General features: G+C 32.0%; 1 protein-coding gene across 1 annotated transcript in view; it reads left to right on the forward strand.

The window, feature by feature from the left end:
- Positions 1 to 16,272, forward strand: part of LOC145278210 (uncharacterized) — a 238,015-nt gene that overhangs the window by 189,903 nt on the left and 31,840 nt on the right. The window contains exon 4 of the mRNA XM_080130497.1: positions 11,446 to 11,475. Coding sequence (XP_079986623.1) covers positions 11,446 to 11,475 — 30 coding nt within the window. The remainder of the gene's footprint in view (positions 1 to 11,445; positions 11,476 to 16,272) is intronic.

A 16,272-nucleotide genomic window follows, 5' to 3' on the forward strand; every position in this document is an offset into this window, starting at 1 on the left:
ATATATATATATATATATATATATATATATATATATATAATATGAACAAACATATACTACACTGACCTTCAAAAGAGGAGGTAATGAGTGAGAGGATGGTATCCTAATAAATGAACATTTACTACATTATTCGCCCCCCCCCCTCAAAAAAGCAGGAATTAATGCCTGAGAGGATTATATGACAAAACTGATACTACATTAGAACCCCCCCCCCCCCAAAAAAAAGAGAAGAAAATATTTCTGGAAGGTTTGTCTCATAAAGAAAAAACATATATTCTACTGCCACTTCATAAAAAAGTAATGCTTGGGAGGAATGAAAATAAACTCTCTTCCCCCAGAAGGAAAAGGTGAAGCCTACAAGAACCCACCTCGTAGTAAATAGGAAAAAGAGGGAAGCTATTCCTGGAATGATGGTATCATAACAAAACAGATATTATATTACCCACTCCAATAAAGAGGAGGCAATATCTGAGAATATCTTCCATAAAAGGAGAATGTAATGCCTGTGAGTATGATAACATGGAAATAGAACAGATATTACATTAGCCCTTCCCCAAATGAAAGGGAAAAGATATCTTTGGGAAGATAGTTTTATGACAACAAAACAGATAATATATTACCTCCTCTCCAGAACAAGATGTAATATCTTAGAGGATTAATCGCACCCCTTAAAATGGGAAGAGGTAATTCCTGGGCAGACAGACTCTTGATAACATAACTGTTGTGGAGAAGCCAACTAATTAGCATACATAGGTGAACAAGATATAGATAAAGGTATCAAGTCAGCAAGACCGGAGAGCTGTGTTCGAATGCCGGATAGGCAAGACGCATGTGCCGGTTGCTCCATGAAAGACTTTAACACGCCCTCTGCCTTACAATCTTCCAACTGCAGTACAACTGCACCTTTGTAAACATGTATTATCTTTTTGTCTTAATATATTTGTTTTACCTTTACTTTCTGCATTTGTGTTGTTATTGATACAGACACAACAGTGGCGACGGGATTTCGAAAAAAGATTTACACGTGAGAAAATGCATTATCAAACTCAACAGTGGTATTTGGGAAATACTTACTCGTCAAAGATTGAAAAAAAAAATTCACTCAGGAATTCAATGTTTAAACGCAGCAACTATGAAATTGTCGAACGTGATATTCAAGCGCTGGATACTTGTGAAACACCAAGATTCTTTTTGTGACTACTTGAAAAGGAAATTCAAAGCCTGGGACACTTGAAAAATAAACAAAAAAAACAACAGCAAGCACTTTATTTCAAAGTGCCTACGAAAAAAAAAAAAAAAAAGTGTTTCGCTAGGATACCGTGAACTTATTAGGTAGACTGTTTTGAAAGAAAAAGTAATTTTTTTCTCAGTGTACTAAGAAGGGATTTTTTTTTCTTTCTTGTACGTAATTAATAACGTAACAAAAGGAATCGGTTGTTTGTAGTTATTAAAGAAAGGAAATTGTAAAAGTGACTGATTAATAATTTGAAAAACAAATGGAGGATCTTATCAAGTTATTCGCGGAAATGCAAATGCGGCAACAAGAAAGAAACGAAAGACAGAATGAACGGCTTCTTAAATGTATACAGCAAATGCAACTTGGTCAAAAAGATTTGTTGGAAAGATTAACATCTAATTCTGCACAGGAAAGCAATACGACTTTGTTCAACGCAACAATTGTGAATAGCATAGATGTGTTCACGTACCTACCGGAAGAGGATAAAACTTTTGAGGCATACTTCAAGAGGTATTAAAGATATTTTCTTAACAGATTGCGAAAGCTGGTCAAACGCAAAGAAAGTAAGTTTATTACTTCGAAAGCTTGGTACCAGTGAACATTGCAAATTTGTTGATTTCATATTGCCAAGGAGAACGAATCAGTTAGACTTCGCTGAGACCGTAAAACTTCTTAAGAGTTATTCAGACCGAACATGTCTCTTTTTCACAAGAGATGGTCGTGTATGAACCTTAAGAAAACGGAGAAGCAGGACTACCTGACACATGCGTCAGTAGTGAATAAACACTGCGACAATTTTAAATTATCGGAACTTACGGTGGACGACTTCAAATGTTTAATTTTTACACAGGGGCTAGTCTCTACAAAAAATTCAGAGATCCGAAGACACGTTCTCACAAAATTAGAGACAGAACAAGGTCTGACACTGCAAAAGTTAGCAGAAAATTGTCAAAGGGCAGTATCACTAATAAAAGACTCCAGAAATATAGAAGAAGCAGGAATGTCGTACATAAGGAAAATTAAAAAATCTGGCAGAAACGCAGGGCAAAGAAAGTGTGAGACTCGTCAAAATCCAAAAGATTACGCGAGTTATAAATACTCAAACTTACAGAAAACGAAATTACGATTCAAGTCAAAGGAACTGTAGAAAATCGGGACCAAGTAATAATTGCGGAAGATGTGATGAAAAACATTGGGGAAAGGATTGTCCTTACAAAAATATCAGATGCTTCAATTGCGACAAAGTCAGACATAAGAGTATTTGTTGCAGAACAAAATATAGAGTACACCAAATGAGAACAAACGACAAAGAGAAAGACAATTTACAAAAATATGTGTTGGTTAATATTTTCGGCAAACAAATAAAATTTCAACTTGATTCTGGAGCAGATTTGTCGGTAATAAACGTTAGCACTTGGAAAAAACTGGATAAACCGACTCGTAAAAAGTCAAGTAAGGGTGCAAGAACGGTGACAGGAGACAAAATCAAATTTGTAGGAGAAGTCGTCCTGCCCATTAGTTTAAATGGCACAACGTAGAAATTGAAAATCTTCGTAATTAAAGAAAGCGAGTATTTATTGGGAACAGATTTTATTGAAAATCTTCGTAATTAAAGAAAGCGAGAATTTATTGGGAACAGATTTTATTGAAAAATTCAACCTTTGGGATAAACCGATGAACGCTTTTTGTAAAAAAATAACCAGCTACACCACAACGTCAGAAAATATTAAAAATGAACTAAAGAACGAATTCCCAGAAATATTTACTACGGGACTGGGAAGATGTAATAAATTTAAAGCTTCGTTCGAGCTAAAAAAGGATGCAGCATCAGTATTTAAGAAAAAAACGGAACGTGCCGTTCGCCAGATTAGACAAAATAGATAGCGAATTAGACAGACTTGAAAGAACGGGCATTTTATCGAAAATCGAAACTAGCGTTTGGGCAGCGCCTACGGTGTACGTAAAGAAGAAATTGGAACAAATTCGATTCTGCGGAGACTTTACAACCGGGTTAAATAATATGCTACAAGATCACCATTACCCTTTACCAAGCCCGGAAGAGATTTTTGCCAAACTAAATGGTGGGAAAATTTTTTCAAAAGTAGATTTGTCCGACGCTTATTTGCAAATTCCAATAGAAGAAAAATGCTCAAAGATTTTATGCATTAACACACACAAAGGGTTATTCAAGTATAACCGATTACTGTTCGGGATAAAAGTCGCGCCGGTGATATTCCAGCAAGCAATGGACACAATGCTGAACGGTTTAGATTGTGGTTGTGCATACCTGGATGACATAATCATAAGGAGTGCGTCCATAAGTGAACATATAGAACATTTAAAACAAGTGTTCCCAAAGAAAACAAATGTGAGTTTTGTCTAGACGAAATCAAATATTTAGGACAAATAATAAGTAAAGATGGTCGACGCCCTGATCCAGAAAGAGCGATAGCAATTAGGAACATGCCAGCACCACATAACCTGACGACTTTACAGAGCTTCTTAGGCCTCGTGAACTACTACCAAGTATTTATCAAAGGCATGCACGACGTAAGAGCTCCGCTGAACGAATTATTAAAGAAAGAAACACCATAGATATGGACAAAAGAATGTCAAGACTCATTTGAGGAAATTAAAAAAACTTTGACATCAGATTTATCCTTACCTTATTATGACCCAAAATTACAAATAATTGTTGCGAGTGACGCGAGCTCGTATGGTATAGGAGCATGTATACAGCATATCATGCCAGATGGAACGAAAAAAACTATAGCGCACGCTTCAAGGACCCTAATTCCGTCAGAGAAGGCTTACTCCCAAATAGAAAAGGAAGCATTAAGCATTATTTTCATGGTGACGAAATTCCACCATTATCTGTGCGGAAGACATTTTATACTGGAAACAGATCACAAGCCCCTAGTGACTATTTTCGGCTCAAAAAAGGGTTTACCAGTATATACGGCAAATTGGTTACTCGATGGGGTACGATATTGCTAAATTATGATTTTCAGATAAAACATCTACGTTCGGGAAAAATAGGTCATGCGGATGGATTGTCAAGGCTTATACCAAAAAGGGATGAAACCTTTGAAGAGTCAGTAATTGCAACTATACGTTTCAATTATGAGGAAAAAAACATGGTGGCGAATATAATAAGAGAATTACCAGTCATGCTTACTGATATAAAAAGGGAGGCTGAAAATGACGACGTCATCAAAGACATAAAGAAAGAATTAAGGGAAAATGACAGAAAAACGCAAAGTATATTTTCCTTATGCAATGAGGTATTATTATATAGTGAAAGAGTGGTTGTACCGAAAACCTTGCAGAAAAAAATCTTACGTGATTTTCATACAAGACACCCGGGTATAAATGGAATGAAGACACTTATGAGGAGTTATGTTTACTGGCGTAATACGGATGTGGATATTGCATTAACAGTAAACAAATGTAAAACTTGTGCATTAGCCGCTAAGGCACCACCGATAGTTCATAAACCTTGGAAAAAAACTGACCATCCATGGTCACGCATTCATCTAGACTTTGCTGGACTGATCGAGGGACAATACTACCTAATCATAGTAGATGGTTTTTCCAGATGGCCGGAAGTAAAGCAGGTCAAAAACCCAACGACAGATAACACAATAAGTTTTCTGCATGAAATATTTGCACGTTTTGGGGTACAAGACATTGTAGTCACAGAACACAATTTACTTCAAGTGTTTTCAAGGATTTTTGTGAATAGTTTCAGGTAAACCTTTAACTACACCACCGTTCCATCCTAGTCAAATGGATTAGCGGAAAGGTTCATAGATACGATAAAGCGTGCCCTTAGAAAATCGATAGGGACACCGACGGATAAAGCATTACAACAGTTCCTGCAAATATACAGGATAACTGAGAACCCAAATACACCGTCGAAATTATCGCCAGCAGAATTAATGTTTGCGAGAAAAATAAAATCACCATTTGATAAATTAATACCAAAGCAAACAGTCGTATATAAAACGACACACACATCACGTAAAAGGTTTAAACCTGGTGATGAGGTATATTTTAAATGTTTTAAAAATAATATGTTATATTGGGAGTCTGGTACGGTAGATAAATGTATCAGTGACTTGATCTACATGATGAAAGGTCAAAAAGGGATGAACAAAAGACACCAAAATCAATTGAGAAAACGTCATAGGAAGGACAACGAACATGACAAACCTGAAGAACAGGAAGGTCCAATTGATATAGTATACGAAACGTTTAATATTGAACCATCACAGACCATGCCCAAACCGAGGAGATCGGGAAGGAAAAGAAAGGCTATAGACCCAATGATAATGAACCCCAAAAGGAAAAGATATTGAAATCTACACGACTTCAAATCTTGGGAGAGGGGTGTTGTGGAGACGTCCACTAATTAGCATACGTGGGTGAACAAGATATAGATAAAGGTATCAAGTCAGCAAGATTGGAGAGCTGTGTTCGAACGCCGGATAGGCAAGACGCATGTGCCGGTTGCTCCATGAAAGACTTTAACACGCCCTCTGCCGGACAATCTTCCAACTGCAGTACAACTGCACCTTTGTAAACATGTATTATATTTTCGTCTTAATATATTTGTTTTACCTTTACTTTCTGCGTTTGTGTTGTTATTGATACAGACACAAGAATAACCAATATTACACTACTCCCCCACCCCTTCCCAATTAAAAGATATTCCAATTATAACGCTTTTTTTTCATTCACATAAAGTGCCTAGTTACAAAAACATTATTTTGTAATGTTCCTGAGCCTTTTAGCTAAGATCAAAGTATCTATCCTCAGTATTCTAGTGACATCAGACGTTTTACTAAGGCCAGAAGTTTGCATGTAAATTATCTCTCTTGAAAATTAATGAAAATGAAATTCTAAAAAAGTTTTAATTTAGAAATGGTAGGCCATCCAACTTTTGTGGTAAAACTTTTTTTTGTAGAATTATGAATTAACAAGTTTTGATATTTCTTCTATTTTTTTTTTTTTTTTTTTTTTCTGAGAATTTTTGTACTTTTCCTCGATACACTTTCCACATTGTTTGGTGCTTTACTTAATCTTTTCACCGTTAGAAAAGAAAGCTTTGTATCAATGTAGACCTAGTTAGTCCAGCGCTTTGGAGGACCACCATAAGGTCTTTTGATAATTAATATTGTTTTTGTTTTTTTTACAGTAGAATTTATTGTAGGAAATTATTTGCTGATATTAAATGCCGACATCAAAGAAATCACCAAGAAGCAAATTACAATTCTTCTTAATTGGTTTGTGGTGAGTTCTTTTATAGTCACATGGTTGGAGTGGATTTGATCTGATGGGACTAATAGGAGAGGCTGCCAATCAAATTTGCTAAAATGAGATTGATGAATTTACTGATTGTTCTGAACCAGAGTTTAACTCTTTGAACTTTGCCTTATAAAAATCACTTCTGGAATAAAAATAGTAACTACTTTATTTCATTAATTTAATACAAGAAAAAAATGTCTAATATCATTTTATTGAGTTACTCCTTGTAGGATCGTCAAAACAGTTGCCGCAGTCAATATTTAATTAATATTAAGATTAAATACTGCAAAAGCAATTGAACTGTCATATTTCCATTTTTCTGTCGAACTCAGGAGTCTTTCTGTCTCTATAAGAGCAAAGTACATCCTAAAATGGAGTATTGCTGCTACATCTGAGTAGGAGCTGCTTGGCATGCCCTATCCTGCCTTGATGAGTTCAAAACTGGCTTTGAAACCTAGTAGGTGATGCCCTTTTCTCCTCTTTCCCACAGAAGAGATGTTGTGAACCTTTCTCTGCTTTATTGTTATTTTCATGACAAGTACTCGACTGAACTCTAATCTCTGGTTCCCTCCTTGCCAAACACTAAAAACACTCGACTAGCTACAACCACTATATATGATTTCCTCCACTCCTAAATCTAAATGCAGATTCCATGAACAAAACTTCTTTTCCAGAACTGCTCGCCTGTGGAACACTGTTCCGTTGGCCTGCTTCCCGGTTCAATACAACATAGCTTTCAAATCCAATGTAAACAAGTTCTTGTTGAGCCTTCTCTTTAAATAATTAAAGTCTACCCAGTTTATATCATTAACGATTACTGCACTACCACTTTTTTTTTTTTTTTTTTTTACACGGTGATCACCACTTATCAAGGCCCGGAAGCCACTCAGGGATAAGGGTTATTGCAAGTACAGTACGTTAGTGTGAAGATTTAATGAAGTGTTTACTTAAGGGGGCGGTTCATCAGGAATTTGTTTATGTTGGACTTGAAGACATCCAAGTTGTAGTTAGGTGGGAAGCAGGCAGACGGAACAGAGTTCCACAGATGTGCAGTTCTAAGAAAGAAGCTTTGTTCATGGAATCTACGTTTTGATTTAGGCACAGATAAAGAGTGGGGAAAATTTTTGACAGTGGATTCAGCTAGACGATTGTTTTTCGTAAAAGATTGGCGAGGGGGGATCAGAGATTGGAGTTCAGACGAACACCTGCCATGGAAATAACGATAAAACAAAGAAAGGCTTGCAACGTCTCTTCTGTGGGAAAGAGGTTGCAGAGAAGAGAAAAGGGCATCCCCCACTAAGCCACGAAGTCTATTTTGTACTCTGTCAAGGCAGGATAGGCTGTTTTTAGCAGCTCCTGCCCAGATATGGCAGCTGTATTCCATCCTTGGACGTACTTGGCTTTTATATAGATAGAGAATTGCATCAGTAGTGAGATATCTTCTGGAGTGGTAGAAGAATCCCACCATCTTTCCAGCGACCTTGGCAACAGACTTGATGTACGTGTTCCATTTCAGATCAGGAGTAAAGGACAACCCCAGAAGCTTGTCAAAACATGGGGCTTCTCCTAGACGAGAGCCATCCATTTCAATTGACGCCAGATGGGGATCAGTGTTGATGATGTAATGATAGGAGTTTGGTTTTAGATGCATTAAAGGTAACCAGCCACGTTTTCCCCCACTGAACCACGCGCTCGAGATCAGAGGAGAGAGAATCAGAGAGAACTTTGTCATTTACAGCCTTTGATGTATTGCCATAGATGGTCGTGTCATCAGCATAGATGTCAATGAATGATTTAAGTATGTGTTTAGGGAGATCATTGATGTAGATCAGGAAGAGAGTCTGTTCACAAAAATATCCACTGATGAGATTCTAATTGTTGTATGGGATAAACTGACTTCGGATACTTCACTTAAGGAACACACTTGTATTCCAATCGACAGTATGATAAGGGTGTCTGTAGAAACTGCATACTTTCCTTAAATTTGTACAAGAATTGTCTGCCAGGTAAAGTAATTGGTAAAATTCCAGTTGTAAAAGTTACACTTCTGTAGGTTGAAGGTTCAATCCTCAGTGCAGGTGATACTTAAAAATACAGTTGCAAATTACTTAGAATTTCTTACTAGTCATAGTTGACAGGGCAAGAGCATGTTACCCCAGTTCCAGTTGATTAATTAAAGAGTTCCGTTTGAAATTCCTTGCAGATTCACAAGTTCAACATAAAGATTCTTGAGTTCGATAATACAGGGTGACCCAAAAAAAAAAAAGAAGCTAAATAGAGGCCATCTAGAACATATGCTGTAGAACGGAGAAAAAAGTCAAAGCCCCTAGTGTTTTGATGTGATGTTTTGAATATAATAAACTAGTTATGACCAAAGTTGCATTTCATTCGTACAAAACACTAAGAAACGGGGCCTAATTAGAGTTGGGTCCCGTTTTTTGACGGGGTCACCCTGTATACACCTGACGAAGGTCGGAAGTTACAGTGACCAAAACATTGTACAAATAACAATCAAGATAAGAACAGTAGTCCGAAGAATCTAAATATCACAAATAATCAATCCTCATCCCAAAAATTCAGAACTGCAAATGACTTCATAAATGTTTGCAATTTTTAATTTTAAAATTTGTAAAAGAAAATTTATTGATTTTATTTTGTGGTAAGATCACTACCTCATAAGGAATGAGCTTTTTTGTTCTCTGTATATAAAAAAAATACCCATTGTAATCCAATAAAAAGTGAATAGGTAACGTCAAATATTTTCTTTATAATTTTATGGCATTTTTTCCGTTTATAATTTAAAATAGGATTGTTTTAATGAATTTAAAAGCAAAACTAATCATAGTTTTATTCATAGTGTATTATTCCTATTGTATGAACAATATTGTATAAGTTACTCAATATTGTTCATATGTAATTGTTGTACAGACGATGACTAGCAGGATTACATACTAGCAGGAGACATCTCGATTTGTTTTTGCTTTTTTTTTTTTCAAATGATTTCAATTTTCAATCTGATTTGTTTTATTGTTGAAATAAACAAAAACTTTAGAATTTTTTTAACAAAGAAAAGCTGCCTTCTTTTGATCCCAAATTGTTGTTATCAACATTTTCTGAGCTTTGATCAGTTCAACTTTATTTGATTTTACTATAACAATTCAATTCATTTGACAGCATTTTTCATATGGATAATGATGATGATGATAATAATAATAATAATAATAATAATAATAATAATAATGATAATAATAATAATAATAATAATCGGTTTTCTTTTTTTTTAATTTACAAAGTGTTTATTTATTTATTTATTTTTTTTCAAACAAAAGTGTGAATCGCTTTTAATAATTTTATATTTTTTGTTTCCAAAATTTCCAAATTCAGATTAAACTTAAAAGGTAAAATTTGTCTTTATCATTGTTTGTATTTTTATTTCATTAGAACTTTTCGTTTAAAAATGAGTAAGTTTCACTTTAGCTTTAAGTCAAAGTTTGAAACATTCGGAATGCAAGCCAATATTAGGCCAAGATATTAACGTGTTTACACCATGATGAAATGGTGGCCTCTAACAATAGTTTTATACATTTATTGATGTTAACTTGATTGAAGTTTGATGATAAATATAAATTAAAAAAAAGGTAATAATTCGAATGATGTGAAACTAGTATTCATATAATGGACTCTCCTATATCTGCTGATTTATGAAGAATATTTTTGTAACAGATTGAAACCTGATGGAAAGGGAATATTTTCTTTGTTTTTATTTTTTTTACCTGTATTGTTTCTTTTGTAACTTTATTTTAATGTTTGTCCATTTCTAAAAAGCATGAGAACTGTTTTTGGGGGTTTATCTTTGTTTCCTCCACTTTTCTCCGTGTTTATTTGTGTCTGTTGGTATCATTTGAAACGCATTTCACTTAGTTGGAAACTCTTAAATTCACTTCACAACTCTGCACTCAACCTGTTGCTATGCTCATCTAATATTTTACAATGTAAAAACATATTTTCTGTTCGTATTTTATTTATTTAATTTTTTGCACCTTTCCCAAACAAAGCATATTGCCACTAAGGGGGCAACAAGATGTTTGTTCACATTACATTAAAATTTATGCATTTTGGTAAAATCGAGGCAATGAAGAGCAAATGCAAAAAATACACACATACTGCAAGATTTCCATATTTAAGACTTATAAAATGAGACTAAAATTTAGTGTTAAGATTTACACCAAATTCATTCACACACAAATTGTCATCCTTCATAATCTCTTATTTACTTGCCTTCCCACAAGGGTAAAATAATACAGAATGCCGTTTTTAATGTGTGGAAAAGACAGCTCCCCATGAGGAGCACTTTAGATGAAAACAGACCATATATTCTCATTAACATTCCCTCAAAAATGAGATGAGACAGATATTATCTCATTTTTGCTCCAAATCTTTATCTAATCACTTAGATATTTTAATAATTTTCGTTTTGCATAAAAAAGAATCACAAATTTCTGAAATAAATAAATTATAGTTGTATCTGCATTAAAAATGAATTGATTTTTAGAATCAAATTATTATTTTAAATTGATGAACATCTATTTTGTAATTTTTAGTTAAAACTATTTTATAAAATTGAGAAAGATATTAAAAACTAATTTCCATACAGTTCCATATAACAAACATGGTGGTCAGTTTCTGTCTTCAGGTGAATAGTGTTTTCTTTTTAAATATCTTTTTCTCTTTTGTGTCTAAGATGTGTTTGTCATTTTGGTTCAGATTTTCTTTCCCGATGGCGTTCTTTTGTTTTTATTTTGGTGTATTTGTTTTGTGTCATCGTCATCATCGTCTTCATCGTCCACTGTGCTGTTCTCTGATAATTGTTTGACAATGTGAACATTTCTGTCTTGCAGATAAGTTCAGATACCATAAAGAAAATTCCGGTAAGCATTCCTACATTCTCTAATACAAATCTGAAACAGTAGATTTCACTCTCTAAGAAAATAGCATTCTGCTACAAAATTCTCTTGGGATGAATGGGGAGATGTTCACTACTTCAGAATGAAACTTTTTCTTTCTTTTTTTTTGTTTCTTGCAAAATTCTCTTTTAACTAGTTTTTATGGTTGTGAACTTAAATGAATACATTTATTGGACTATTTAAAACGACTCCTGCATTTTATATGATTCTAAAAATATTCTTCAATAATTTTTTATCAATTTAACATAAAGTTATCTCATCAGTGTTTCAAAATCAGACCTAAATAGCATTTAAGCTGGTTAGCCAATTTTCATTTGTCAGTATTTTACCATGTTATTGTCAATCTAAGAATGTATTTTGCTCCAATTTATTTTAAAAATTACTTATCCCGTCCAAACAAGTGCTAATGTGAAACATTTTTAAATAATCACCTAAAAATAAAAATCAGAAAGTGGAAAAATATATTTTGAAACGTATTTGTCTACTTCAAGTTTAAAAATGTGCAAAGAAATAAAACTAGTTTTAATAAAAGGATTTTAGAATTTTTTAAAGAAAAAAAAAGGAGAATCATTTTACATATTTTTTACAAGTCCTGGCTGCCCATCATTGGATGTAAGTTCTGACTTTCCATTGTATGTAATTAAGTATGTAACAATACAGTCAAGTGTCAAGTCACTATATGATTATGATACGTATTACAACTGACACATGATAGAAGAAAATGAAAACTGATTCTCTTGATACAATGTTTCTCACACTAAAAACATAGAAATTAAGTAAACATAAACTTATCTGTAGGATGACAAGAAAATGAAGGAAGAAAATTTTTTTAATGAATTATAATTCTTAGACATTCACATTTTTATTTATTTTTTTCAATTCATTTTTATGCCAGTATAATTTTCTTTTTATCTTCAATTATTTTTACTTTTTTTCTAATTCTTTTCTAAAATCTGTTTAAATTGGTTTTTATGCATTGGTCTGTATATTGGTGTGTATCTATAAATCCCAAATATTATTTCACTGCATGTATTTTTTTTTTCAAGAACACAATTTAGCATACGTGTACAATACTCTCACCTCTTGTCTTTTCTTTTTGTTACTAATTCTTTTGAACATTATTGATTAAGCACAAACTTTTCAAAATATTAATTGTTCAATTTTTAATATTGGCTCAGTTCTATGTAAGTTTATCATAAAATAGTTCACCTGATTTGTTTTTTTGTTTATTTAACCGGTTTTTAGTCCAAAACATCTATTTACAAATGAAAAGTTTTAATGCAAAACACGATAAATCCAATTTCTTCAAATTGAAACCCATTACAAACAAAAGAATGAACATATCGAATCTAAACTGTAAACTAAAGCCCAAATCACATTACGTAAAAACTTATTTGGGAGATGTTGTGTCAAAATCCTTTTTGTAGAAAATTTATGCAATTTTAAAAATGGCATTTATCATGTTTTGCATTTTAACTTTTTTGAAATGTGTTCTAATTTTGGCAAGGGAGATCATTTTATATTAAACTTACATGACAACCTGAACACTCATAAGATTAAACAATCTTTTAAAAAAATTATTTTTATCTGAAGATTTGAATTATCGGGATTACTATTCTCATCTTGGTTCTTATATTTACAATGTGTCAACTGATGTAACCACTGACCTTTTTCAGATGCAGCTTTTTGAATTTGGAAACATTTTAGTTGACCTCTGGAGCTTATATAGAATTTGAAACTCAATGTTATTTAAATCTAGGGGTAGATTATTCTCGTTCCATCAGCCATGACTAAGTAGAAGTGTTAAATTTATTATTTGTTATAACAATAAGTAGTAATAATTGAACTTATAACTTCCAGACTGTCACTTAAAAAAAACTGATTGTTAAACAACATCTTTGACTGTTAGGCCATGCATCCAACACTAATAGAGGTTTTGAGAACCTTAAATCTAATCTTGTCTAAATGTATAGTATTACTAATTATTACTATGTGTGTGTGTGTGTGTGTATTTGAAATACAAAGATAAAATGATAACAAAACAAGAACTTTACGAGTGCATAATATTCAAATAGTACAACATAGAATAGTTTATAAAAATATTTTTTTCAAATTAACTTTTTTCTTTATGATGGTTGGACATATTTTTTGGAAAAACTATGGTTCAAAGGATTTTTTATAAACTATTTGATATTTGAATACTTTTAAATATTTTAAAAATATTTTATATTATTTGAATATTATCAACTTGTAAAGTGTTACTAGCATTTTTTCCTCTCTGTATCCAATACTGAGCATGCCTATAGCCTATTAGAAATAGATATAAAATTTATTTTAGAATACTGGAAAAAATATTCTCTCTCTCTCTCTCTCTTTCTCTCTCTCTCTCTCTATCATATATATATATATATATATATATATATATATATAGTCATCCACATACAGTACTGTTTCGCTGTTTCACAGCTCATCAGTTATGTATGGGTCTATCCTTGGGCCTCTATTATTCCTAATATTCATAAATGACCTCCCTGACAAAATTGTCTGTGAGATGGGTATATATGCTGATGACACCACGCTCTATGACAGATACGACAGGAAAACAAATGAACACATATCTAAAGAAATGGCAGAAACACTAGAAGACGACCACCAATCTGTAGTGGAATGGGGACAAAAATGGATGGTCACATTCAATGCTGCCAAGACTAAACTTGTTTCCTTCAATAACTACAAGAAACCTCTACCACCAATAGCAATGGCCAATGACTCTTTATCTGAAAGCACATCTTTTAAACGTTCACAGGAAACATGAGTTGGAACAATTACATTGAGAGCATTCCCAGGACCGCTACGAAAAAGGTAGGTTCTCCCTACCATGCTAGAAAGTTACTAACGCCCGAAAGTATCCTGTACCTCTATAAGGCCACCATTCGCCCATGTATGGAGTATTGCTGTAATATTTGGGATGGTGCATCTGCTACTAGTCTCTCACTCCTAGACAAGGTTCAAAAGAGAGTCGCCAACCTAATAGGTCTTGAACTGTCATCCAAGCTTCAGTCTCTGTCCCATTGACGAAATGTAGCATCCCTCTGCCTGTTCTACAAGTACTTTAACGGTGCATGTTTCGACGAACTGTAAGCACTTGTAGCCCCTCTACATAAATACCCCGACAAACCCAACAAGCAGTAAAATTCCACCCCTTCACAATAGAGATCCCTAGATGTAAGAGAGGCTTCTACTCCAGTAGTTTCTTCCCCAGAACCGCTAGACTTTGGAATTCCATTCCAGATTCCTGCTTCCCTAACTGTACTGACATACGGAAGTTCAAATGTAACATGAACCAACATCTTGCTGCCTAACTCTCCACCTAGTACCCCTGTAGCCTGTGTCCCTAATAGTAGCCCCCTACATCAAAGTGGCAATTTGCCTTGTTTGGGGTGAAATCCCCGAAACAGTGTTTCATGGTAAACAACTGATGATCCCTTGAAAAATAAAAAAAATTGGTATTATAGTAAATTCGAGAGAGTTTATGCAGTGATTGCAGGTGATTAAATGACTTACTGACTAAGTGTTTTTTTTTTTGTTTTTTTTAACGAATGATAAAAAGTAATTTTTTGTGTAGTTTCAAATGTTAAAACAACTTCAAAGACTATATATATATATATATATATATATATATATATATATACGGTCCTAGTAAAAATCAACAGACCACTTAAGCAAGTAAGCGGTTACGCATATTACTGAATTTTAAATCAAACAAATGGTTGAAACCCTTGCCAAAAGGGAAAATATGATGGAAAAAAATGAAATCAGCTGCATTCGAAGCCTTAACCCTGATCTAATAATTATTATATGTAATATATATATATAATAGATATAATATATATATAAATATATGTATATAATATATATATATAAATATATGTATATAATATATATATATAAATATATGTATATAATATATATATATGTATATAATATATATATAAATATATGTATATAATATATATATATAAATATATGTATATAATATATATATAAATATATGTATATATATAAATATATGTATATATATATATAAATATATGTATATAATATATATATAATATATATGTATATATATATAAATATATGTATATAATATATATATAATATATATGTATATATATATAAATATATGTATATAATATATATATAAATATATGTATATAATATATATATAATATATATGTATATATATATAAATATATGTATATAATATATATATATAATATATATGTATATAATATATATATAATACATGTATATAATATATATATGTATATAATATATATATAATACATGTATATAATATATATATGTATATAATATATATATAATAATATATATATGTAATATAATATATATATGTAATATAATATATATAATATATGTATATAATATATATATATGTATATAATATATATATAATAATATATATATGTAATATAATATATATAATATATGTAATATAATATATATATATGTATATAATATATATATAGTAATATATATATGTAATATAATATATATAATATATGTAATATAATATATATAATATATGTAATATAATATATATAATATATATGTAATATAATATATATGATATATATGTAATATAATATATATAATATATATGTAATATAGTATATGTAATATAATATATATAATATATATGTAATATAGTATATATAATATATATACACACATATATAT

Source organism: Euprymna scolopes, chromosome 6 (assembly GCF_053919585.1).
Source record: "Euprymna scolopes isolate OS-2025 chromosome 6, ASM5391958v1, whole genome shotgun sequence".
NCBI classification, from domain to species: domain Eukaryota; kingdom Metazoa; phylum Mollusca; class Cephalopoda; order Sepiida; family Sepiolidae; genus Euprymna; species Euprymna scolopes.